Source organism: Macrobrachium nipponense, chromosome 33 (assembly GCF_015104395.2).
Source record: "Macrobrachium nipponense isolate FS-2020 chromosome 33, ASM1510439v2, whole genome shotgun sequence".
Classification (NCBI taxonomy): Eukaryota; Metazoa; Arthropoda; class Malacostraca; order Decapoda; family Palaemonidae; genus Macrobrachium; species Macrobrachium nipponense.
Window position 1 is genome coordinate 53461740 of NC_087219.1, and position 25446 is coordinate 53487185.

Genomic DNA, 25446 nt, shown 5'->3' on the forward strand with positions numbered 1-25446 from the left:
TTCTTGCTTAATGCTTCAAGTTTGGCATTTAACCTTAGAGACTGTTGAAAATTCACGACAAATGTGCCCTTATATATTTTCCTGGAAGCGGTTACATATTTTGAGTTAAGACAGTTGAGTACAGTAGCTTAGCAATGCATTTGTTGTTCTTGTTATTGGCTTATGAGGAAGTGAGTGGGATTTATGAATAATCTCATAAAATTTAACATTTTTCTAGTTATTATGAAAATTTATAGTTTTATTATTTACTATAAAACTTTGTATAACCAGTACAATTTTTATGAAATGGTTAGTTGAATGATCCTCTTGAACCTATCAGATCTTTCGTGATGTTTGTCCTCAGTTCAGATACACTGATTCTAAAACTTGTTCCATTATAGGAGAACGTGTTTGTTTCAAGCAATATTGGTTTTAAAGTTGGGAGAGAGTACTGTTATGTGGAGGGCACAACTTTTCCTTAGTCTCTCTCTCCCTCCTTTTATCGTAAAGAATTTGGAGTAATTTTCTATAATCTACTTTACACCCTGAAGAAAAATATGCTGAAGGTTTTTGTATTTTAGAATCCTGTATTATATTGAAAAAAATAACTTGCATTAAAATAATGTATAAATATAATCATTCATCACCAGTTAGTGGGCCAATAGACTGTTGGAGTCAAATATGAATGTAAAATTCCCTTTACTAATAGAACTACTTCCTCCTTGGATTATGCCTAAGGTATAAACTTATAAACTTGAAATATTAATCTAAAAGCTAAACATATACACAGGAACATCCTAAACAACATGCAAAAGAACATAAATGATGTAAAGGTGCACACTATGCATCAGAGACGGGATTTGAAACTACTATATCACCCAACAAACATACCAATCTTCTCTGTTTTCAAAGTAGAATTATGTGTAGTAGAATCAGCCATAAAGATCATTAAAGTTATGCCATTGCAGAAATTTTTTATGACCAGAAGTGTTATAAAAGTCCTACAAAAGTATAATACAAAAAAACACCCTTGCACAGAATATTGAATTTTCACTTTGCTATTTATAAGATGATTGTACAAATGTAGAAATATGTTGGATGTAAAAATATAGAAATATGTTGGATTCCTGCCCATGTCAACATTAAAGGAAATGAAGATAATAAAGTAGCCAGATCTGCTAGTACTATGACAAGATCATAAATAGATATTGTATTCATATTAGTGATTATGTAACATCTCGGAAACCCTTTTTAATCAATAAAGGACAAAGTATCTGGAATATTGAATCTTATAATAGCAAATTATAACATCAGTAATGTTGGAATATGGGTTTTATTTACGTAACTTACCAAGTAATTACATAGCTATTAGTTTCTACTTAACAGCAGATTTAGATTTGAAATTCACGGTAGCTCTCTGTTGTTTTGGTGAAGGTAAGTGCCCCGCCCACTTCCAGGGAAGTACAGGCAGTCCCCGGATTATGACGGGTTCGGGTTACGACGTTCCGAGGTTAGAGCGCTTCTCAATTATATTCATCAGACATTATTTCCAGGGTTACGACGCCTACAACACTCATCTGGCAGATGAAATATGACACCAAAAATGCAAAATAATCAATATTTGAAGTTTTTTTTTAATGAAAAATGCAATAAGAATGCAGTTTACATAGTTTTCAATGGACCCAAAGTATTAAAAGGATTTTTATGATGTTCTGGCTCACGACGATTTTCGGCTTACAACGCGTCTCAGGAACGGAACCCCCGTCGTAACCCGGGGACTGCCTGTATAGGTACAACATAGCTGAAAACTCAGTTCATTTCTGCTGCTCAATGACCAAACATTGCTTGTTAAGTAGCTTTGTTTTGAATTTCAGGACTATTTACTGGATGGCCTTTTGCCTATACAGGCAGTCCCCGGATATCGGTGGGGCTTCTGTTCTCTGAGAAGCGAAACAGCTATTATCCAAAACTCAGTGATTTATGGCACCAAGTTTAGGTTAATGGTACTTCTGTTAGGTATGTTGTGGCGCCATAACTCTATTATTGGCGCCTTATGGTGCCGATAACTGAAACTTGACCCTTTATGGCACCGTAAATTGCCGATTTTATGGTGCTAGACAAGCACCATAATACCAGATCGCCATTAACCAAGTCCGTCGTTAACTGGGGACTGCCTCTACTCAAAGGAATTGATGAAGTATTCTGTACTTTGTAGCATCTGTGCTAAATTTCCTTAGCTTAGTTGAGCTTAGTTGACTTTATATTGACTTGTGACTTATTATGTCAAACGCTAGCGTATCTAGTAATGGATATTGCAGCCCAGGTTGACGTCCTTTAACTATGACTTGCATTCTACTATTTTATTCACTGTGGAGGACAAATTTATCCCCCCGATTTGACATGTGAGGAGTGTAAAGACTGGGATGATGATGTGGAGAATTTTAATTTCTCACCTTAAGTTAGAGAAAGCTAGACAGAGAAAGGGGGCTGCTAGAGCCGTGGCTAGAGCTTTAGTATCTTCCTCACCTAAACCAGTACTTTCGACACTTGTGACTGCTTTTTCTTCCATTCCCAATTCTCTTGTGCTCCCTTCTACTCTTTTACCTGGCTCCCATCCCCTGAACCTAGTGCCATTTCCAGTCTTGAACCTGGATTGACAAGAAGTTTGATGCTTTAGTAAATACTGTCACTCAAATAGGAGCTTCAGTGAAGGTCCTATTGGATAAGACAAGTGTTAGTGACTGGTGCAAGTGTTTTATCAGTTTTATCAGTGGAGGGCGTGGCTACTCATCCCACCGATGCTCCTATTTCTCAAGAAAGTAGCCGACATAGTTTGATTCCTCAGTTGGAAATGTATATATGTAGTGAATAACAATAATAGGTAGTTGCGGTGACTTGACCAGTTGGTAAAGGGGGTTTTTACTCCTCATCAAGCACAAGCATTCCTACCTGCAAGTCATAACAGTAATTACTACCGGTGACAAGGACTGTTTGGATACTGGTACAGTTGTTGAAATTAACAGGGAAATGTATTTGTTAAGCAGGGTTTTGTAACTATTGAACACAGAAAATTTTCCAAATAAACAGAAATATGTACTGTATATAATTAGTTTTATCTTAGTGGCAAGATGTATTTTCTTTTAGTCTTGTAGATATTTATATATGCAATATGATTTATTTGGAGTCTGGTAATTTACTTCTCAGTACTATTTAGAAAGTATAAGGTTTGCCTTGATACATATCTGTAGCTGGTATATTGAATTTAGTAGAACTAGTCTTTTTTTTTTTTTTTTTCTAATTGCCAGTGCTATTAGTTTTGATTTTCAGAAGATTTGAAATGTAAGACAAAAGTGCAGCATAGAATTTTGCAGTTATGTAGTGTATTTCCACATAAGTGCAAATAATTTGTTGTAGTCTAGCTTGTCATTAGGTAGGATTTTGAATCTTGACATTTTATTGCGCATACTGTAATGTATGCATTGATCCTCATCAAAACAGCAGTTTCACTTATCATTTTCTTGTAAGTATATACTACCTTCTTATTGAGCTGATGCATGTTGTAGGTAACTTAAGGTTCTCAGACTTTGGGTCAGTCTAAGTTTACTGTATGTACTATATCTTTTTATTGTCAGAATTACAGTTCAATTATCCCCTTTTCTTCTGGTGTCCCAGTCTTACTTTTCCCAGAAACATTTGCGAAGGCATTCTATAGTTCCTTGAAAGCAAAAGCCTTCATAATGAAAAGTTGTCTTGATACAGTATGTGTATCGTTAGTAATAATATTTTCCCTAGGGCCTCTTCCATTTTCTTAGCCCTTAATTTTTTTTTCATCTTAAGGTCCAGGATAGATTAAGATAATAAGTTCCCCATTCTCTTAACTATTATATAAAGACGACTTGAATTTGGCACCATTGGAAAAAAAAAAATCCAAATTGATTAGTCTTTTTTAACTCTTAATTACTTTAGGAAATACATTTAAAAACTGTTAAGTATACAACTTACTATGATTGCAAACTGTAATGACCTTTTACCCTTGATACAAATTTGTTGTTTAATAAAACTTTAAAAATGATAGTTCAATACATAGGTATTATACTTGCTGACCAAGATAGTCTGAGAACCCTTTTGAGTTAAGAATGCCCCTCTAAAATGCACTATGGAAATGCTAGGAATGGTCTGAATCTTAAAAGGTTTGGAATGTTTGTGTGTGTATTTGGTAGCATACTGTATACAGCATTACTAACAGTATCCCTTCACTCATTCTTTGCTGCTTGATGATGATGATGATGATGATGATGATGATGCCTCTGGGGTAATATAGGTGGAGGATATCACCTTAATCCTTCAACTTCAAAACAAAGTACGTGAGTTAGAGAAGGAGCGGAGAACTATGGCCAGACGTGTAGATCAACTGGAAACATCTTCCTCTCCTTTGGATGACTCACAACATGCACAGGAATTAATTCGGGTATGCCACTGTGGGTGCTTGTAGGGTCAGTGGGACCTTTGATGTATGCTTCTAGATGAATAGTAACCTATTTGGTGGTGGTGGTTATCAGCGTCCACTCTTGTCTAATTGTGCACTCGGTGTAAACAGCCTGACCTACAGCCGTAATTTAAGAAAGCTTAATAGAAAACTAATTCTAGTTGCAATGCATAATACTCGTGTAATGTGGTAGTTGTTTTACAAAATCCATTAATCTTAATTAACCATATTCCATGTTAAAGAGACCTAGTCCTCATGAACTTGAAGAGTAAAAATGCCCACTGGTATTTTAGGGTAGAACATGACTTCTTTCAACTTTTCAAGCTGATGCAGCTGGGCTTTCTCACTCGCAGTAAGGCTAATTATGGGTAATGGGTTTAGGTAAAACCTTTTTTACTGTAAAGAAAAATGCAATGTTTTACCATGCTCATTAAGATCCTGATTGGGACTAGGATACAGCAAAAATGAGCATTAAGTGTATTGTATTATAGTGCTTATCATTGTCATTGCTCTCAGGTTGAATGGGATTTGTTCATTGTTTACTTACATGGTCGTCTTTATGTAATTATTGTAATAAGAAAAATGCTATATATTGTCTGTTAAATGAATTTTGAGGTAAAGCTGATGTTACATATTTTTATTTTCTTAGTAGTATTGCATTGTAAGTATTAACACACTTTTTAATAGTAGGCCAAATTAACAGGATTGCCCTATCACCAAGGCTAAGATGAACCAGAAACCAGTGAATAGAAGTCAGCTTATGTTGCTAGGAATTGTGTTGCACTTTTTATATTAAATGATTTTTGAGGAAAAGTAATGTTACTTAGATTTTTTCTAATGTTGCATAATAGGTAGTATTATTTGGAAGTACTATTTTTATAGTAAGGCAAATTATTAGGATTGCCATATCACTAAGTCTTAAATAAAAAATGATGACTTTCCCTGAACTATACACCAGTGAATTGAAACCAGATACTGCAGCTAGGAATAGTGTTGCATTTACTTTGGCCTCCACTGTCAAAGTTTGCAATGATTCTTGGCAGTGAAATTTGCTTTGTATTAACTGATACCAGTTAAAGGAGAGTTGTCTGTCCTGTTTTAGGCCTTGTGATTTCCAGAAATCCTATCAGTCAACCCTGCTGTCAAAAATTGTTTTAACTATTATATGTACATGTGTATTAAAAAATTTACGGAACATTTCTTTTACCTTAAAGTATTCAAGCATACAATTAGCATGTTAGGGTAGAAGAGTGAAATATGATTAAGGATTAATTAAGAATAATTGCTTAGGGCAGAAACGACTTAGGCATGCTTGATGCATGAATTAGTTCTGGATAGCTCTTACCATTGCATTTTGGTATGTATACATACTACTGTACATCTTAAGAGAGTAGCTATGATTTATATAATGACTAGAGTTGTGACTAATCATCAGGGATAATAACAATAAGATGCTGTTTTGACAGGCAGTTTAAGAGGTAAAATATTTTTTGAGCAGTTTGACAAATCTTTTTAGACTGCAAGCTTATTTTTTTATTTTATTTGTTACCTCATTTTTAAACTTGCATCTTTTTATTCATGATTAGTTAATGGGTTTAGCTGTACGCATTGGGTGTAATATTGTCGAATCTCAAAAGTAGAAAGTAGTTTATTTTTACTGTATTATGCAAGTCCCTTTTAAAACATTCATAAGGTGTTTGATCTAAGGGTTGGTTGAATGGAAGACTTTACTGATAGCTTCATTTAGACATAACCAAATTTTTTTTTTACAGTAGTAAATAAATTATGGTTCCACAGGAAGCATTAATTATTGTTAGGAAAATTATAGCTTCAGGAACACACACAAATCTCTGCATATTATCCATAGAGCTAGGTAAAATTAGATAATAAAAAAAGTATTGATATTCAGTGTCTGAATAAAACTTCCATACCCTGTATATTATGGCCTAAGCCCTGTGTGGAAAATTCCTTTTGCTGTACTGTTGTCTGTTAATCTCCCTTGTCTTGTTACGTACTTGCAACTCTACCTCCCTTGGGTCTCCCACAAATTTGAAGCTGCTATTATTTCAAGTTTGTTACTTAAGTTTTTGCACCACGTATTCTGAAAAAATTTGGTTTTTTAAATGTTTATGTTTGTAATTTTGTTCATTGTTATCTAATACATTGATTAGTATTCATGGCTATAATGTAGGTTTTTAAAGTTTTACAAAATTATGCATTTCTATGGATATAAAAGTGCTATAAAAGTCTGCACTGAAATAGATATCTTCAGTGGAAGCGTGTTTAAAAGGTTCAATTCGCCTTTGCTTTAATTAAGAAATTGTCATGTAAGACATATCACAAAAGCTTTGTATTTGGCATTATATCAAGTAGAGAAGTTACTTGGACAATAGGCTAGTTACAATTTACATTACTGTACATTATACTATCCACAAAAGTAACTCAAAATGTATGTGTTGTTGAGATTATTCAAAAGTTCATGGATTATATTTTTATAGTAAAATTGAGTACAGTATAGCACTGTTTGCAGTTTATTTTGCAACATTATATAATAAACATGTTGCTTTTATAAATTATAATGATATTCTTGGCAGACAAGCAGCAATTTTTGTCATTAAATGTTTTAGCAAAACTTTATCTGTTGGTAGTATTTTCTCTTGTGATTTAAAGATAAGACGTAACTCATCACTACTAGTCCCTTACAATTTCTTAAAGCTTCAGTTTTAGTTTCACAAAGTAGTTTAACCAAACAACAGTTATATGTTGCCAGACTGTTACAAGACTCTCCTGAAGGATTAGTTGTGGTATAATGAGAACTGAGAAAGGAAAGAGATGATTAAGTTGCATATCTATGTGAGAAGAGACTAATGGGAATGAATGAAAAGTGAAAAGTCGAAAGGAATACTGATAGGGCTGGTGAGAGGCTGCAAAGAACTGTTAGTAATTTCTTCAGTGTGCCATATAGGGCACACATTAAATAGCGCTCATAGTGGGTAAATAACAGGTGTTCTGATATGAAGATCCAATCTACGTGTCCTTATCATAATTCAGTCACTGAATGTAGAAATTGCAGTGTTGTATTATTGATAGGATTTATGCTATACAATTTATAATTGAATTAACAATCGAAGTCAAGTTCAAGCAAAAGTTCTACAAAAAAAAAAAAAAAATTGTTAGATTCTTAGATTCTTGAGTGTGTCAGTTAAGACTTTGTGAGATTTGTTGAGTCTTTTTACCCTTTATAGTAACTGTAATGTGTATGTTGTTGGGAGAAGTTTTAGGAATGCTATTGATGATGCTAATGAAGTAATTAGAATGATTTAGAGGCTATGCATGCTTGTTGATTTATATACATTCACCAGATATATATTATTGCTGTGAATGGTAACGTTGTTTCTTGGATTGCTAAGTTTATATTGTAAAGTTTTAACTTTTGTTTGCTTGTTAATAACATCACTTCACAAAGAATTTACATGACTGAGGCAACAATAGACAACAAATTGTTCATCATATGCAAGATAATGTTGTTATTTTGAAACTTCATTAGAATTTTTCATTCTAACACCTCAGTGGTGTACGTATTGCCTATTTTCATGACGTAAACTTATGTTTTGCTACTTTTAAGGTGAGGGCTAAATACATTCAAGTACATTAGGAGGTCAAGTTGCCATTAATTGTTAAAAGCAAAAATATATATTCTTAAAAATGTCATGCTGCAATTCTGTAATGTTCATGTTCCTCATAATAATAGAATGGAGTACTGCAAGATGTTTGAATTAGTCTCAACATATATTTTGCTTTATGTGGTATTGAACATAAATTGTGGGATATTGCAAGAATGATATTCAGTTGCTCTTCTGTGATTTTAGCATTCGCATTCTTTTAATTTATTGATCTGATGAAATGTGAATCATGCAGAATGACCTGTATGTATATAATTAATGGTTAAACTGTTTTTGGGGTTTGTATAATTTTAGTTTGGTTCATGCACTCTCAAAATGTTGGGAATAAAATTGCTGAGGTCTGCTTTCCTCTTATTATGGCAAATTTTTCTCCATACTAACAGAACTGTTATTATAGTAGTATTTTTATATAAACATATGTGTGCTTGTCTGTTCTTTTTTGGTGTTGATTATCTATAACTTGTTATTCTTCCTACTTTATAAATTCCGTAGAAGCTTTTAAATTGTATTTTTTTATTTAAAAAAAATGTAGTTGGTCAGACAAATATATTAAGTTACAGTACTTATTTGCGTAGAACCTCAAATAGGACTAATAGCTTTGCTGTACATATGTAGTACATATTTCTGTACTCTGTAGTCTCTGTAATTTTAGCATGTCTTTAATATGTACGTATTGTATATTGTTTTTTCTGTTTTATGTTCTGCTGATAGTTATTTTCAAAATTTTGCATGTTATATAGTTGTCTTACTTTCACATTAACTGCAACTAGCACAGAGTAATAATGCGTAATAAAGCTTTTTTTTTTATCATGCGTAAGTGTTACAGGCAGCCCTCGGTTAACAGTGGTATCAGTTAATGGCTATCTGGTTTTTACAGCACTTGTCTACCGATGCTGTTAACTGGATTTTTGGTGCCGATCTTTGGTTAGCAGCGCCGATATCTGGTTAACAGCACCAATCTCTGGTTAACGGTGCCTTTATTTGGTTAGCGGCGCCATTAAGCAGGATTTTAGTGCTGTTTTCGCTGATTTTCAGTTAGCAGCGATTTTCGGTTAGCAGCATTGGCTGGGAACAGAATCCCAGCTGTTAACCGAGGGCTGCCTGTAATTTTATTTGAATGAATCTTGAGTGGTAATACTACTACATAGAGTTCTAGTGTGACTTGAAGCCAAGCACAAGACCTTGAATTAATGGCTTCAGATAATTTTTATTTTTCAAAGTTTAAACACCATGAGTAACAGGGTTATTTTAACTTTATTGAATGAAAATACTGTTTTATTACCAGGAATTTAAATGGTGTAAAAGTTATATTTTTCCTTGGTTAATGGGTGCTTGTACATATGCATCGGATGTGTCGTTGTGGTATCATGTAGGTACCTATACACACATATTTATGTGGTTGGTAACTTTAAGCACTTTCTTACCTTTGTTTGTTTTTTTCTTTTCTAACAGTTTGCTTATGTCTGGAATTTACTACTACATTTATGTTGTAAAAATATGTATACATGTACGTATACGGTACATAGTGCAAATAGCAAGAAAATTTATAATCTTGCAATCATATCATTGGCAGTGATTATGCATCATTTAAGTGTTTTTCTTTTTCATAAGTTTATTTTGTTGAGCTACAGTCTAACATTAATATTAATTTGTTATGAATCCACAGCTTCAAGAATTGGAAATGGAAAATGCCAAGCTCAAGGATGACCTCAATCGGTTGCGAAAGTCCATTGCGGATTCAGAACCTCAAAACAACCAAGTGCAAGAGTTTATGAGTAAGTGTTCAACTTACAAGTTCATCTAGATGGTTTCATGAAGTGTTTGGTAAGCTCAGCTGTTGAAATTCTAGTACAGTATGTATATTCCTTCATGACCATGTTATGTTGGCCCATTGTGATGAGGGATTTTAAAAGATTTCATTTTGCATATGGAACCTTGCTGAACTTACTTTACAAATCAGGAAGCCATTAAGATTAATTTTATCAGTAGGTAGTGATGTATGAGATGCTGGGTATATTTAATTTTTAGTCTCATATCTGATATTGAATTGCAGTTTGTTCTTAAAAACATAAGTTAACATTAGATTCACACACCCATCAAGATCATGTTCAAAGAGGCTTTGATTGTGGATAGGTAGCAACAACCATTTCCTGTTATTTAAAAGGTTTTTACCATTTAAAAGGCTTTTACCATTTAAAAGGCTTTTACCACTATTAGGAGATGCATTGATGGTAATAATGGTGGGCACTTGTTAGTATTATTCATAAACTTGACTAAAACCACTTTTCATGTGTGTTTAGGTCTTTTTTTTACATACAAACTAGAATAAGGAGTCACTCAAATCAGTATTCTTAGTAGCACACTGTTTCTTATGATGGTTAATAGCATTACAGAAGAATTGCTTACCAGGTTGAAAATATTTGAATGGAAAACTTTCATACCCCTAGCACATCCCAGTTTGGCTGTAACCAAAGTTGATGCATGACCTTCCTCTGCAAGAAGGTTTCAAGTCTGTATGGAGAAAATACAGAAGTTTTATGCTTGATAAAGATGTAAATTAAGAAAAAAAAAGATATTGGATGAAAAAAGTAATACATACTCAGTAGCTTAACAATAATCTTACACTTAATATTTGGTACATACTTATACTGTAAAGCTCATACAGTTGAGTTAAAAGATGAAGGAACAGATGGTTTAAATCTAGTCAGAGAACTGTCTCATACAACCTGGGATGCTAATAGAATAACAATATTATTGGTTTATAAGGCAACTGGTCTGTCAGCAGTATACTACGAAGATCAAATATATGGTTCAGCATCTGACTTGACATTACAGAACTTAAGAATCTATTTATTATGAATGACTGAAAATCCAAGCTAGTGCTTTTAAATTTTCTGTAAACAAAATGGAAGTGGTGAACCAACATTGTCTGTACACAGTGGTCTCATAGTTATGCAACGTGCAGTGAAAGTATGCATGATCTTACTAGTATAAAATTCTTTGACCAAGGAGACCTCTGACCATTCTCTTACAGCAAACATATAATTTTCATTTTGCAAATTATAAAATATTTGTATACTACCCTTGAGGACATAAAGGGAAGTAAAGATAATCATAAAGTAGCCAACTGTAACTATTTTGACTAGATTAAAGCAGTCATAAGTTATCATTTACATATAGATCTGTGAAATAATTATCTCCCATTAATGACAGATTTAATTGGGAAATGTAAGGTATAATGACATTATTCACCATGAAACAACTTACTTACTGAAGGAATTTTCTCTTTAAAAATTCAGTGCATTTGTATGACCCAAGGCACTGTACATCATTGTTTCTCAGCCATGCAGCAGTTTGAATTTCTCAGGTGGCAAGCACGGATCAGTTGTAATTCCCCTGGGGTGTAAGTTATTCCCAAGGTATATAATGAATTTGTCCTTTAATATTTATGAATATACAATATATAGTGCATATACGTATATAGATAGATATATGTATGTACTGTAATCCCTCGCTACTTTGCGCTTCAAGTTTCGTGCCCTCAGTGCATCACAGATTTTTCAAAAATATTCATAAAAAATTCAAAGTTGAGAAAAAATTGTGCGGGCGCTAGCAGAAGGTAGAGAGAGTACCTTAGAACATCAGGTATCGACACAGAGATGGCGCGTAACACAAAATCCACCTCTCTGATTCGCTGGCCATCTTGGCTCCTGAATCTCGCAAGCTGATTGGCCGAGCCGCCAAGACGTGTTACCCAGCATCTCTCCCTGCCGAGCGCCCAGTGAAGGAAGACCGCAATCATTGTTCTCTTGCGCTCGTGTCGCTTACTCTTGCCACGTGAAAGTTTTAGCTGTTCTTTTGTGCTTTTTTTGTGCAAAATAGTGCTTGTGACACCCTTGAAAATGGCTCCTAAACTTCCTACACCCTCTACTTCCTCTGGTGAACCCAAGAAGAAGAGAAAAATTATGATGGTGAACGAGAAAGTGAAATTACTGGACATGCTTAAGGCAGGCAGTAGCTATGCATCTGTTGCCTGCATGTACGGACTGAATGAATCAATGGTTTGCTGCATTAAAAAAGATGAATTAAAAATCCATAAAACTGCCTCAATAATGTTCTCCTAGGACACTAAGCGCGTTGTGACTCCTTGTAATAAGAGGATTGTGCAAATGGAGAATGCGTTATCAGTGTGGATAACTGACTGTCGGGAAAAGAAGGTTAGTCTCGATACCAACATCATTCGAACTAAGCCAAAACTCTCTATGATAGTCTCGTTCCTGAAAGGGGAACGAATGAAGATGACGATGATGGTGATGACGACGATGAAGATGATCCTGCCTCACGAGAAAAACGTGGTTTTGTTGCCAGCAAGGGCTGGTTTGAGAAATTCAAGAGGAGGTTTGGCCTTCGCAGCGTTCCGTTGTATGGGGAGGCTGCCTTGGCAGACCAAGAGGGCAGCTCTTCGTTACGTCGAGGACGAGTTCCCGAAATTAATTAAAGAGGGCGGCTATATCCCGGAGCAGGTGTTCAATATGGATGAAACTAGCCTCTTCTGGAAGAGGATGCCATCCCGGATGTTCCTTTACAAGGACAAAGTGAAGAAGCCAGGGTTCAAGGCCCACAATAGAGTCACTCTGCTCATGTGCGGGAATGCCGCGGGCTTCATGCTTAAGCCCGGCTTAATTTACAAGTCGTTGAATCCTCATGCTTTGAAAAACGAAAACAAAGCCTTGCTGCCCGTCTACTGGATGAGTAATAAGAAGGCATGGATAACTAAAGCCCTCACACTTGACTGGTTCGTGAACTGCTTTATCCCGCAGGTGAAGTTGTACTTCGCGGAAAATGAGCTGCCCTTTAAGGTCCTCCTCTTGATGGACTGTGCAGGATGACATGCAACGGACCTGCATTACGACGGGGTCCAAGTGGAGTTCCTGCCTCCCAACACCACTTCCCTCATACAACCAGTGGATCAGGGGTCATTCGGGCCTTCAAGGCCCTCTACACGAGGTCCACGATGGAGGGCCTCATCTCCTCCATCGACGAAGGCGACATTGACTTCAGCCTCAAGAGATATTGGTGGGAGTACAGTGAGCCCTCGCTACTTCGCGGTTCGACCATCGCGGATTCACGACTTCGCGGACTTTTTTCATTACGTATGTATATATTATAAAAGAAATATATCGCGGATTTTCCGGAAATTTCGAAAATAGCCGCAATATATGAAGACCCCAAATATTTCGTTAATTCCATTAATAATTAGTAATATCTGCTCTTACTGATGGTTCATTGCATTACATATGACATATAATTCAGTACAGAAAGAAATAAAACACGAAAAGAGAATGTGATCATACGATAATTCAGTTTACGTAGTAAAATTAAATCGAACATGAAACGCAAATCAGATGCAGTCTGACTTTGTCATATTTGAATGGTGTAAGGCTGCTGATGGCTACTACTACAAATGTAATGGATGTGCATCTTTTCCTTGAATCTTTTGTATGTATACGTAGTACTGCATCCAATAATATTGTTTGTTGCAAAAATCACATCTCGAATAAGCATACGTATCTTACAACAAAACAAGCGTAAAATAGCGTACATAAAGCATCTATAGTACCTTTACATATTTGAATTTGTAACTACTACGTAGCATGTAAGACGGACTGTGATTGGTTCCAATGCTGATAGATGACGAATCAGCTCCCAAGTTTTGTAATCTAGCCTGTGATTGGTGTTTTGACCGCTTCTCCGATCCGCAGCAGCTTGGCTTGTCTCCGACCAGTAGCATCTTCTCGCGGCCACTTTGTTTGCCGCTCTCTCGCCGGTAGATGCTGTCTACGTTACTGTGTAACTTAACCTGTGCTGTGCGTGACTGTTGAAGTTGAACTTTTTGTTGAACTTTCTGTTTACGTAACCCCTGCAATGGCTCCCAAGCGTTCTGCTTCTGCTAAGGCTGGTAGTAAGCCTAAACGCCACCGAAAAATGATGACGATTGCTGAGAAGGTGACACTTCTCGATATGTTGAAAGAAGGCAGAAGTTACGCGGCCGCAGCCCGCCATTTTGGAGTGAACTAATCCACCGTTCGCTACATTAGGAAGGACGAGGCGAACATTAGAAAGACGGCTGCCATCACCTTTAGCAGGTCAGCGAAGCGAGTTGTTACTGCTCGTAATAAAACGATTGTCCGTATGGAAGGTGCTTTAGCAATCTGGATTGCCGACTGCCGGAAGAAGAACATAGCCTTGGATACGAACACCATCCGAACCAAGGCTTTGAGTTTGTATGAGAATTTTGCGGCAAAGGAACCTCAAGACGACGATGGCGACCATGCTGAAGAAGACGAAGATGATGTACTAGATGAACCTCAAGCAGGGACATCCACTGATTCCCAGCCTCAGAAACAATGTTTTTCCGCCAGCAAAGGATGGTTCGCGAAATTTCAGAAACGCTTCGGCCTGAAAAGCGTTTCCCTGCATGGCGAGGCTGCTTCCGCTGACACTACCGCTGCTGAAACTTACGCGAATGAGACATTTAAGAATATTATCACTGAAGGCGGATACAAGCCTGAACAAGTGTTTAATATGGATGAGACCGGCTTGTTTTGGAAGAGAATGCCGTCGCGAACTTTCCTGTTCAAAGAAGAAGCCAAAGCCTCTGGCTTTAAAGCATTCAAAGATCGTGTTACCCTCGTGATGTGTGGCAATGCTGCTGGATTTTTGCTAAAGCCGGGGCTTATTTACAAATCGAAAAACCCTCGCGCTTTGAAAAATAAAAATAAGAATCTCCTTCCCGTGTACTGGATGCATAATCCCAATAGCATGGATTACGAAGATGCTGACCTCCAACTGGTTCCACCAGTGTTTTATCCCACAAGTCAGTAAATATCTCTTAGAGAAGGGCTTGCCATTTAAGATCCTTCTCCTTATGGATAACGCTGGTGGACACGCAACTGATCTGTCGCATGAGGGCATTCAGGTTGAGTTCCTGCCACCCAACACAATGTCATTAATTCAACCGATGGACCAGGGGGTTATCAGGGCGTTCAAGGCCCTCTACACGAAGAATACCTTGGCAGACCTCGTTGCATGTGGATGCTGCCCAGATGATGAGGATGAAAACATTCAATTTGAAGGCGTAACCTGGCGGCAGTACACAATAGCCACGTGCCTGCAGAACATCCAGAAGGCACTGAAAGAAATGAAACCTGCTACTGTTAATGCGAGCTGGAAGAAGTTGTGGCCCCAGATTGTTTACGATGACAAGGGCTTTACACCTGCTGAGATTCAACACTGCAGTACGGAAATCTGTGCAGTTGGCGGCGATAATTGGAAGTGACGGGTTTGGCGACATGACGACTGAAGACGTCGACGAGTTGTTGGACTGCCATTCCCAGCCGCTAACTGACGTAGACCTTGAAGACTTGACGAAATCGAGCAGTGACGAAGACAGTGAATCACAGGAAGAGACCCAAGAAATTGTCGAAGAAACGGGCTTAACATTAGAACGGCTTGCCAAGCTCTGCAACCTTGCAAAGGAGTTGAAAGAATTGTCGCAGGAGTGGGACGAGGATATGGTTCGTTCTCTGCAATTCTGCAACAGAATCGATGAAGACATGACTCCCTACAGGATGCTCTTCGAGCGAAAAAAGAAGCAGCGGCAGGAACTTCCGATCACAATGTTTTCTTTTCCAGCCTCGCAAAAAAGAGCCAGTTCCTCCTGCTACTATGCCTTCGGAAGAAATTGAAGAAGTGTCCAGGAAGAAGTTGAAGAGGTGTCCCAGGAAAAGACACCTCCGTCTGAAGAGACGTAAAATACTACATTGGCTGCACAGTAGAAGGACATCCATCAGCCTTCATCATCATCATTTCTACTGTGCAGCAAATTCATCGCCATCATCATTCAAGTTTTTCTTAACTTCTTTCGTCGGTGAGTACAGTAACAATCTTTATTTTTTTATACTTTAATATTCTAATATTTTAATATTTGGGCCTGATTTAGTTTAGGGTACTGTAGTACATGCATTAAGTGTTCTGTACATTAAAGGGTGGTTTGTTAACAGTACTACATAAAGGGAGGGTTTTAAAAGTCTGAATATACATGTTTAAATAAATACGTAAATATGGTGTCCCTACTCTTCGCGGATTTTTCAGCTATCGCGGCCGGGTTTGGAACCTTTCTACCGCGATAAACGAGGGTTCACTGTACAACATTGCGACGTGCCTGGCCAACATTCAGAACGCTCTTAAGGAGATGAAACAGCAAACACTGAATGCAAGTTGGAGAAAATTGTGGCCAGACGTTGTTCATGACTATGAGGGATTTATGCCAGATGAAGTTCATCACTCCGCCGTAGATAAAGCTGTGAGGCTGGCGCGGTTGGTAGCCAACGAAGGTTTCTCTGACTTGACGGCAGAAGACGTTAGCTCAGTGATTGATTGCCACTCGGAGCCCCTAACCGACAAGGACCTTGTCGAAATGACAAGATCGGTGAGTGAGGAAGAAGAGGCAGCCAACGACGATGAACCTGAGAAACGTGGCCTTACATTGGACAATCTGCAAGAGCTCTGCAACATGGCACGGGCTATGCAACAAAGGGCGCAAGAAATCGATGATAATATGGTCAGAGCCATTGAATTCAGTAACCGTATTGACAGTGTAATGGCGTTGTACAAGAGCATCTTTGCTCAGATGAAAAAGCAATGTCAACAACTTCCCATCACGATGTTCCTGGTGCGCCGAAAACCTCCTGCAGAAGTGTCGGATACTCCTCCTGCTGCCTCTCCGGCTTCCTACCGAGCCACTACGCTGCCTCCTGCAGTTTCTCCAGCTCTATCGAAAGCTGCCGTCGGCAATCCACCGCCTCTAACAGCTGATGATGAGGCGTCACCTGAGGAGCAGTAAAGCTCTCATTAACCTGTGCAGTAAATCATCACTAGATGACCAACCGCCATCAAAATGAGGACTTGCGACATGCTCCCGATCGAGCTCCGATAAGTACGCATCAATGTCCCTTGGTTGGAGGCCTCCCAAATGCCTACGAATGCCCCTAAGGACACCTCGATGCTTCCTAGCGGTTACTACATGCACACGAGACACAAGTTGTGGTCCTAGAGCACTTTCATCCACACGTGGCCGCACGGAACGGCGTTGAGGCGCGAGGTCATCTTGGGTGCTTGGTCCCTCGCCAGCATCCAAGTCCAAAATACGTTTCACACGATCCCTTCCGACGGGTAAAACACGCCTTTCGCATTCCATACGTCGTTGAGACATCTCTATGTACGTCCTGTACCACCACAAATATTCAAACTCTTGCACAAGTTTGGCAAAAGATCGCTCTTGGACGACGCGTCGCTGATGCTGGCTGATGCAAGGAGGCATTTCGCGCATGCGCACCTGGGTCACGCTTCTAAACAAAACAACACCTTGATCCATGAACTCCCAGCATCCCCCAAGGCACGTGATTCAAAAGTTTTCGGCTGGTAGGCCTATAAGTATTTTTCCGCGAATTTTTAAAAAAACTTTTCTATGTCGACATATGGTACGTCCAATCGGCACCCAACAGAAAATTTATCTCGACGTATAATACGTCCAATCGGCGTTAAAGGGTTAACAAATAGCAGAAAACATTAAGACTTCTTGATTATCTCCTTCTTCGTCTCCATAGAAAACATCCTCTTCTTTCCGTTCAGCAACATTCTTGGGACTCATGGCTAATAAAGTAAGTCATTAAGTTCACGCACAACACGATAAAGTAACATATAGTACAACGAAAGCGAAATCACTAATACGAATTTACATTAACAAACTAAATATATGTGAACAAACAAATTCCAGGTGTTTACAATAACACTGCTGCAAAAAATGGTCAAGGAACGCCTTTACTACATAGAGGCATGATGGGACAGATGCTGACCAATAGGAGAGCAGGATCTTACGGCAGTGACTAGCATCAGGAACCAGTGGGAGAGCAGGAGGATGGTGGTGAGTCTACTGAGTTGGTGGCGCGCCAGTTTTAAAATTATTGTCGGCGGGCCAGGCGAATCTCGGACTTTACCCTTTCTCAAGCTGAATTATTTTCGTACACAGAAGCAAAAAAATCTGTCTTTACTCTTGTAACCTGAATTTTTCGTACATAGGAACTTTTGTATGAAGAGGTTCTACTGTAAGTACCTAGAATCCAACACACCTGGAGAATTAGTAACCTTCCCAAACGGAATATGGGTACAATTTTAGATTTTTACAAAAAGATTAAGTCCAACTGCTCAGACACAAGGACAAAACAATTAAAAGATTATACAGGGCAGCAACAGACCACATTCAAACTTTTGGTAAACAAAAAAGGGATTTTGACGTAAAAGGAAAAATCTATTTCTGGGCGATTGGCTCGTGTCGCCAGCGAAAATATCCTTTAATCTATTATTTCTAGGGTAAATGTACTAACACATACCAGAGAATAAATAAATAAGAAAAAAAAAGGTCAGTATAACTGACTCGCTCACCCTCCAAGAGGGTGTCGGTATGAACACTATGGCGAGTGAGACCACTACCACGAGCCAAAATGCCAATAGAATTCTCCCACTACAAAATCCCTCCAAGAGGAGAGCCGACCCACAGAGTGGGCAGCAACTACTACTATACTCCATCCCATGCTGCCGACTGCTGCGCCTCTGGTGGCCATCCTTTTCAGTTAGCGCACACGATTCACACGTGCCCTTTTTCACTCTGTGTTTTTTGTGCCCTTTTCGTTGGATTTATTTACAATGGAGCTGCAGCCATCGCAGCAGCTAAGTTAAGTACTCAGTGTTTATTGCTATTTGGTTTTTTCGGCCCTGAGCCCGTATTTGCCGTTTTTAGGTTTAAATACGAAACTCTAGGTCGGAAGCATGGCAGCATGGGTTCTGCCTCGTGGTGGGTTCGTTCTTGGTCACCCATACCCAGAACATCCCCTTACTTAAGTACGCTCTATTTCTATTATCCGCTTTGTTTAGGGTACGGTCTACACGGTTTGTGTCATGCAACTGCCTTGTCTTTTACCTTATGTAGGCTCCTTCCATCCAGAACCACCCTAGCCACGGCTCTTAGTATCGCCTCGGCTAGCTTTGAGTGGTAGACTTGCCTTCGGGTTAGTCGTACACTCCTGGATTTTTTTCTCCTACTATGTTGTTTTCTTTCTTTCATTATTATTCATTTGATTTATTTAATATCATATTTGTTTGGTTGAGTTAGGCGTCTGGCCGTTTTTTTTTGCCAAGATAAAATTATTCCACAAAACATATATTGAACATACATATACAAAGAAAATATTAATAAACATTACCTTAATATAATTTATTCGAGCCCTAAATCCCCAAAAAACCGCACCAAAATTTACCACATTGGCAACCTGTTACCTCCTATTCTGTCCGCCAGTTGGCAACACTGTCGTTGACAGATACGAAAACCTTCCCTCAAATCAGTTGTTGAACGAGCGCCCGTGTTGTTTACATCACGGCCGCTCTTTATAAATTTCCTTAAACATTTCTGTGCCTTTAAAGCTTTCATTATTTGTTAAATGAGACTTTATATGAATTTACCACTCACTCATTACATCACGAAATAGTGAATTAACTTTGATTCTGTTGTTGGTTGGCATTATCTTAAAATAACGAACTTTTTGCGCGACCCGGAACTACTGACCTGTCCAATTCTACAATGGATTACCAAGAAATTACGATGCTTCCTTCTGCCAGCAACATCAGGAACTGCCTGGTTTGTGGGACAAGGATGAGTAGCAGGGAGTATGAACCCCATGACATTTGTAGCTCTTGTCGTGGACAGGTTTGTGACTTGACTTCTCGTTGTGACGTATTGTAAGCCCTGGTCTGACGAGGATATGACTGCTTATATGAAACGCCAAACAATCTTGCAGCGTAAAAGATCGGTTAAGGAACAAAAAAGAAATCGATTGCTAGAACTGTATCTTAACGAATTCTTTGACTTGGGCGCTCATGGTTCTGGCTTCTTCGGTTTCGGTATCGTACGACTCCGATCCGAATTAATTGATGCTTTGCCCCCTGTACAACCAGGTAATTAGTGAAGTTATTTCTGATGTGGATTCAAAGATTTTGGCAATGGAAAACTACTGGAAACAGAATTTTAAGAAATTACAGCTTAGTCTAGATAGAGATATTTCAGCTAAGTTTAACAATCTGTCAGAGAATTTTCAAGAAGCCTTTACTAGAATGTCTAACACACTTTTAGATTCATTTTCAGCTCCTCGTCAGGTACCTGTCGACAGCACCATGGGTAACGGTGCGACAGATACCCCGGCTTGTGAACCATGTCGTGGCGAAGGCCTAGGGGATCCGGTCCGGGCAGGTGCCTAACGAATCTTTACCCAACGTGTCCCCTGTTAGTCCCGTAACAGTGCCAAAGGGCGCTTATTTAGGAGAAGGGGGGAGGGATATTAGTGTTAGACCTAAAGATAGCTAGTGTCAGGATTTTACTTCAGGGGAAGTTTCTAAGTTAGGATCTGACGATGATGATGACGCGGATTCGTGTGATATTGATGTTTCCTCGAATGGATGTCACCATGTAGAATTCAAGAAACTTTTTGATTTAATTTTGAGTTTTCTTCCTCAGGCGAGGCCTAAAGAGCAGAAGCAGCCTCCGCCTCGTTGTATTACAGAAAGGGTGGATTTTTGCTTGACGGTCCTTCCCGGTCACGGGAATTTTTATGTTTTCCCTTTGCCCAGAGGTTCGCGAGAGTGAGGGCGGACGTTGCCGCTAAACTTTCGAAGGTGATCGGGGAAGGGAAGAGGAAGCTCTCTTCTCTTCTACGACACCGGAGAGGAGTTTACCAGGTGGCGGATGATTCTTCATTCTCTCGACCCCCCAAGCCAAATCCTGATTTTGTCGACTTTCAAGTCAACCCTTGCCTTCTAAGGCTTCGGTCTCTGTCTCAATTGAAGATTTTATTGCTATGGAGTCTGTTATGAGCTCCTTACAAGAATCTCAATCCTTCAATATGTGGGTCCTCGGAGGGCTTTTAATGTATATCAAGGACTCCGGGTTTGTTCCTCCTGATGCTCCTCTTTTGAGAAAATTCTGCTCATCTATTTCAATCGCTTCTGTACATCAGAACGAGCTTGCTGCTTCAATGCAGGCCTTTCTTGTTTCTCTAAGGCGTAACTTGTATTTGTCGCAGTTACCCTCCTCTGTATCGGAGATTCAGAGAACCGTCTGTTGTCCTCTCTCTCCTTTTGGCGATTTTTTTTCCCTTTTCGATATTTCTGTGCTTTCTGAGGTTTTGAAGGAACATCAAGGTGATGCCTCTTCCCAAGCTCACTGGGCCTTATCAAAGAGCTTTTTCCTCTGGTCTTCCTCCCGTTCCTTCAAGGAGTAAGCGTAAGTTTAGGACCAGATCTGTACCTTCTGCTCCAGCCCAACAACCTCCTTCTGGCTCTTTTTTTTCCAGAGTACATCTCAGGTTGATGGTGCCTCTTCTTCATCTCTGGTGCTCACCCTTGAAAACGATAGGAGAGGTTCTTGGCGTGGCTCTAAGGGCAGAGAAAGAGCTCAACCTCCAGGAGGACCTTCTTCTTCTTCTTCTTCCTTGTCTCTGCGTAAGAATTTTCGGAAGTAGGAGCCATCACCTCGCCTGGAGACCGCAGTAGGAGCTTGCTCTCCCCGCCATTGGTCAGCTTGCAGGGGAGAGCGGTGGATGCTTGGGTGGTGGAGGTCCTGAAGGAAGGTTACGAGAGATCCCTTTTGTTTCCAGACCTCCACTTTCCAATCGTCCTCTCGATTCACAGTTATTCCCCTCACTCAATCAGGGGTCAAGCCTTGGAGAAGGAGCTTTCGGCCCTCTTGGAGAAGGATGCCACAGAGCGAGCTCCTCCTTCTCCCGGGTTTTACTCTCGGATGTTTGTAGTTCTAAAGGCCTCGGGTGCCTGGCGCCCCATCATAGATCTTTCGGTTTTGAACAAGTTCATTCTAAAGTCCAAGTTCAGGATGGAGACGGTCCAGACTGTTCTTTCATCCGTCAGAAGGGGGGACTGGATGATTTCCATCGATCTGCAGGATGCTTATCTGCAAATCCCCATCCATCCAAGAAGCAGACCTTACCTTCGGTTTTCACGGACTCGGGAGTTTTCCAGTTCAAGACCCTTTGTTTCGGCCTCACCACTGCTCCACAGGTCCTTTTCTCGGGTGATGGCTCCTGTTTCAGCTATTCTGCATCAGTTAAATGTAAGGATGCTTCGGTATCTGGACGATTGGCTAGTCCAGGCCGAATCTCTAGAGAAATGTCTCCGGTCGAGGGAGATAGTTCTGTCTCTTTGTGTCGAGTTGGGCATTCGTGTCAACTTCGACAAGTCCAATCTAATCCCTTGCCAGATCATGACTTATCTGGGGATTGTTTTGAATTCCCAGATTTTGAGGGCTTCTCCCGCTCAGAAACGGATAGACAAGCTTCTGAGTCTGATCGAAGAATTTTTGTCCTCCGTAACGCAGCCAGTTTCTCTTTGGAGGTCTCTCCTGGGCCATTTGTCATCCCTCATCCAACTGGTTCCCGGAGGTCGTCTCAGAATGAGGTCCCTTCAGTCGACACTTCGCCAGTCATGGGATTTCGTGTCCGAGGACACGATAGTCGCCTCTTCTCCACAATGTCGGAAGGATCTCCGTTGGTGATGCAAGTTCACCGCCTCAAGTCAGGGACATCTCTTCTTTCGGTTCCTCCGGAACTAATGTTTTGGTTCAGACGCCTCGGATCAAGGTTGGGGCGCACACCTGGGCTCCGAAGCCGGCTTCGGGCCTTTGGTTAGAGGAGGAGAGGATCATGTCAATAAATTGGAGGGAACTGAGGGCAGTGTACCTAGGTCCTTCTTTCATTTCAGGAACAACTGTTGGAGTCGGTTGTCGCGATCTTTGTCGACAACACCACAGCAGTCTCGTACTTGAGAAACCAAGGCGGCACACAGTCAGACCTTTCTCACTCAAGAAGCCCGATCAATCCTGTGTTGGGCAGAAGACAGGGGGATTACGTTGGTCCCTCAGTTTATCCTGGGCCATCACAACGTCTTAGCAGACGCCTTGTCGAGACCGAACGAAGTTCAAGGGTCGGAGTGGACACTTTGCCAGGAAGTCTTCGACAGCCTCAGGAAGAAATGGCCTGTCACAGTCGATCTGTTTGCCACCCCACTGAATTTTCGGTGCCAGATATTCTTCGCCCCTTATCAGACTCCTCAGAGTGCCGGGACAGACTCTTTTGAGGACAGGTGGGAGGGACTTCAAGCCTATGCTTTTCCTCCGTTCTCTCTGGTGAGGTCAGTCCTCAACAAAGTGAGGGCAACCAAGCGTCTGGATCTCACCTTGATCGCCCCCTTCTGGCCACACAGAAGGAGTGGTTTCCCGACCTTCTGGAAGCACTGGTGGACCCACCCCCCATTCGCCTGCCAGAGAGACCAGATCTTCTCAAACAACCCCATTTCATCGGTTCCATCAGAGGCTCCACATGCTTCATCTTCATGCCTGGAGACTGTCAGGAGGTTCTCCAAGCACGAAGGGTTCTCCTCCGAGTGGAGCGACAGTTGGCTCTTGCCAGACGGCAATCAAACCAGAGTAAATTATCAGGCTAAATGGTCGGTTTACAGACGTTGGTGTAAGTCTCAAGGACTTCAATTTCTAGACCTTCCTTACCGAAAGTAGCGGAGTTTTTAGTTCATTTACATTCATGACAGGGCCCTGTCACCTTCGTGCATTAAGGGTTATAGGTCTATGCTTTCCTATGTTTTGGGTAAGGCAAGGCTCCCTGAGATCTCTTCATCTTATGTCATTAGAGATTTACTTCGATCTTTTTTCCCTTATCTCGAACCTCCTAAGGGCCACAGTGTTAGGCCGCCTAACCGACATGGGACGTTAACAAGTCCTTCAAGCCTTAAGGTTCCCTCCGTTTGAGCCTCTGAATTCTGCCAAATTTAGGGACACCTCTTCTAAGACACTCTTCCTTGTCTCACTGGCTACAGCCAAGAGGGTGGGTGAACTGCAAGCACTCTCTTTTCTGGTTGCCAGATCTGGACAAGACATGATTTTGTCATACCTTCCTGAATTTGTCGCAAAGACTGAATCGTCTGATAATCCCATTCCCAGGTCTTTCGTACTGAAGTCGCTGGTCGACTTTGTTGGTAATTTAAATGAGGAATTAGTTCTTTGCCCTGTTAGGGCGCTCTCATGTTATTTACGCCGCACGAAGGACATTCAGGGTCGTCCCCGTCATCTGTTTGTTTCACCCCGAAATGTCAAGAGACCTATTTCAAAGAATGGTGTATCCTTTTTTTCTCAGAGATCTGATCGTTAAAACTGGTGGTTCGGCTTGCTGGGGAAGACCAGACGCCGAGAGCAAACAGTATTAGAGCAGTTGCTACCATCAGTAGCTTGTTTTATGAAGAAACGTCTCAGTCGCCAAGGTGCTTGAGGCGGCGACTTGGCGGTCTAATTCTGTTGTTTTTGACCTCTTTTTTACTTGAGGGATATTTCTCTAGTTCTAGGCGACCTTCGTCTTTGGGCCCGTTGGTGATGGCAGGACAGGTCGTCAGACAGGAGAATTAGGTAGTCTTCCTGTTTTAAGTTTGGTTGCTACCTGTATTTTATTCATTAATTTTTGTTTTGTTATATATATTTTTTGTTTTTGTATTATAACCCATGGAAGTTTTGACGTAGTTATAATGGGAATAGGCAGTTTGTATTTAGGTGTTGTTGATGACAAGGACTGACTGCTTGGCAACTCATGCTGCTTCCATTTTCAGTGTGAAATGGTTCCAGCCACTGGGTTGTCGGTCACTGGCGACTACGCTTCTCCCAGAGTCGATGCTGACCTAGGACTAGCCACTGGTTCGCTTGTCCTGACGACTCTTGCTTCTTCCACTGTCCTGGACAGGGAATTAGTCGATGGATCGTCTGCTGTCATCTGGTGACTCGCTCACCATCTACTTTTTGTCTCACCTGTTTTCTCAGAGTCAGACACTCGTGTGAGATCAGGCGACATTTAGTAGCCCTGAGTTTCTTGTTGACGAAGTCGGTTGCGTTGATACACCCCCGATGATCGTGTAACATGAGACCAGGTTGGACTGTCAGGCATTCGTCCTTCGGGACTGAATCGCCTTTTTGCTCCGCGCTCCTTTCTCTTGGCACCAGAAAGCTCGAGTTAGGAGTTGCTCATGAGCCGATTCGTTGCTGGCGACGTTGGGTTGCGTTGATACACCCCCAAGGTTTGCTTAGCTTTGAATCGCCCAGACAGTCCAGACACTCATCCTTTA

The 25446-nt window shown here is 40.2% G+C and overlaps 1 protein-coding gene across 8 annotated transcripts in view; it reads left to right on the forward strand.

Annotated features, from left to right (window-relative positions):
* Positions 1-25446, forward strand: part of LOC135203197 (unconventional myosin-Va-like) — a 354286-nt gene that overhangs the window by 218943 nt on the left and 109897 nt on the right. For 6 of the 8 annotated variants that reach the window (XM_064232942.1, XM_064232943.1, XM_064232939.1 and 3 more), the window contains 2 exons: positions 4301-4447; positions 9815-9923. In XM_064232942.1, coding sequence (XP_064089012.1) covers positions 4301-4447; positions 9815-9923 — 256 coding nt within the window. The remainder of the gene's footprint in view (positions 1-4300; positions 4448-9814; positions 9924-25446) is intronic. The other 2 variants (XM_064232944.1, XM_064232946.1) reach the window with 1 other exon arrangement.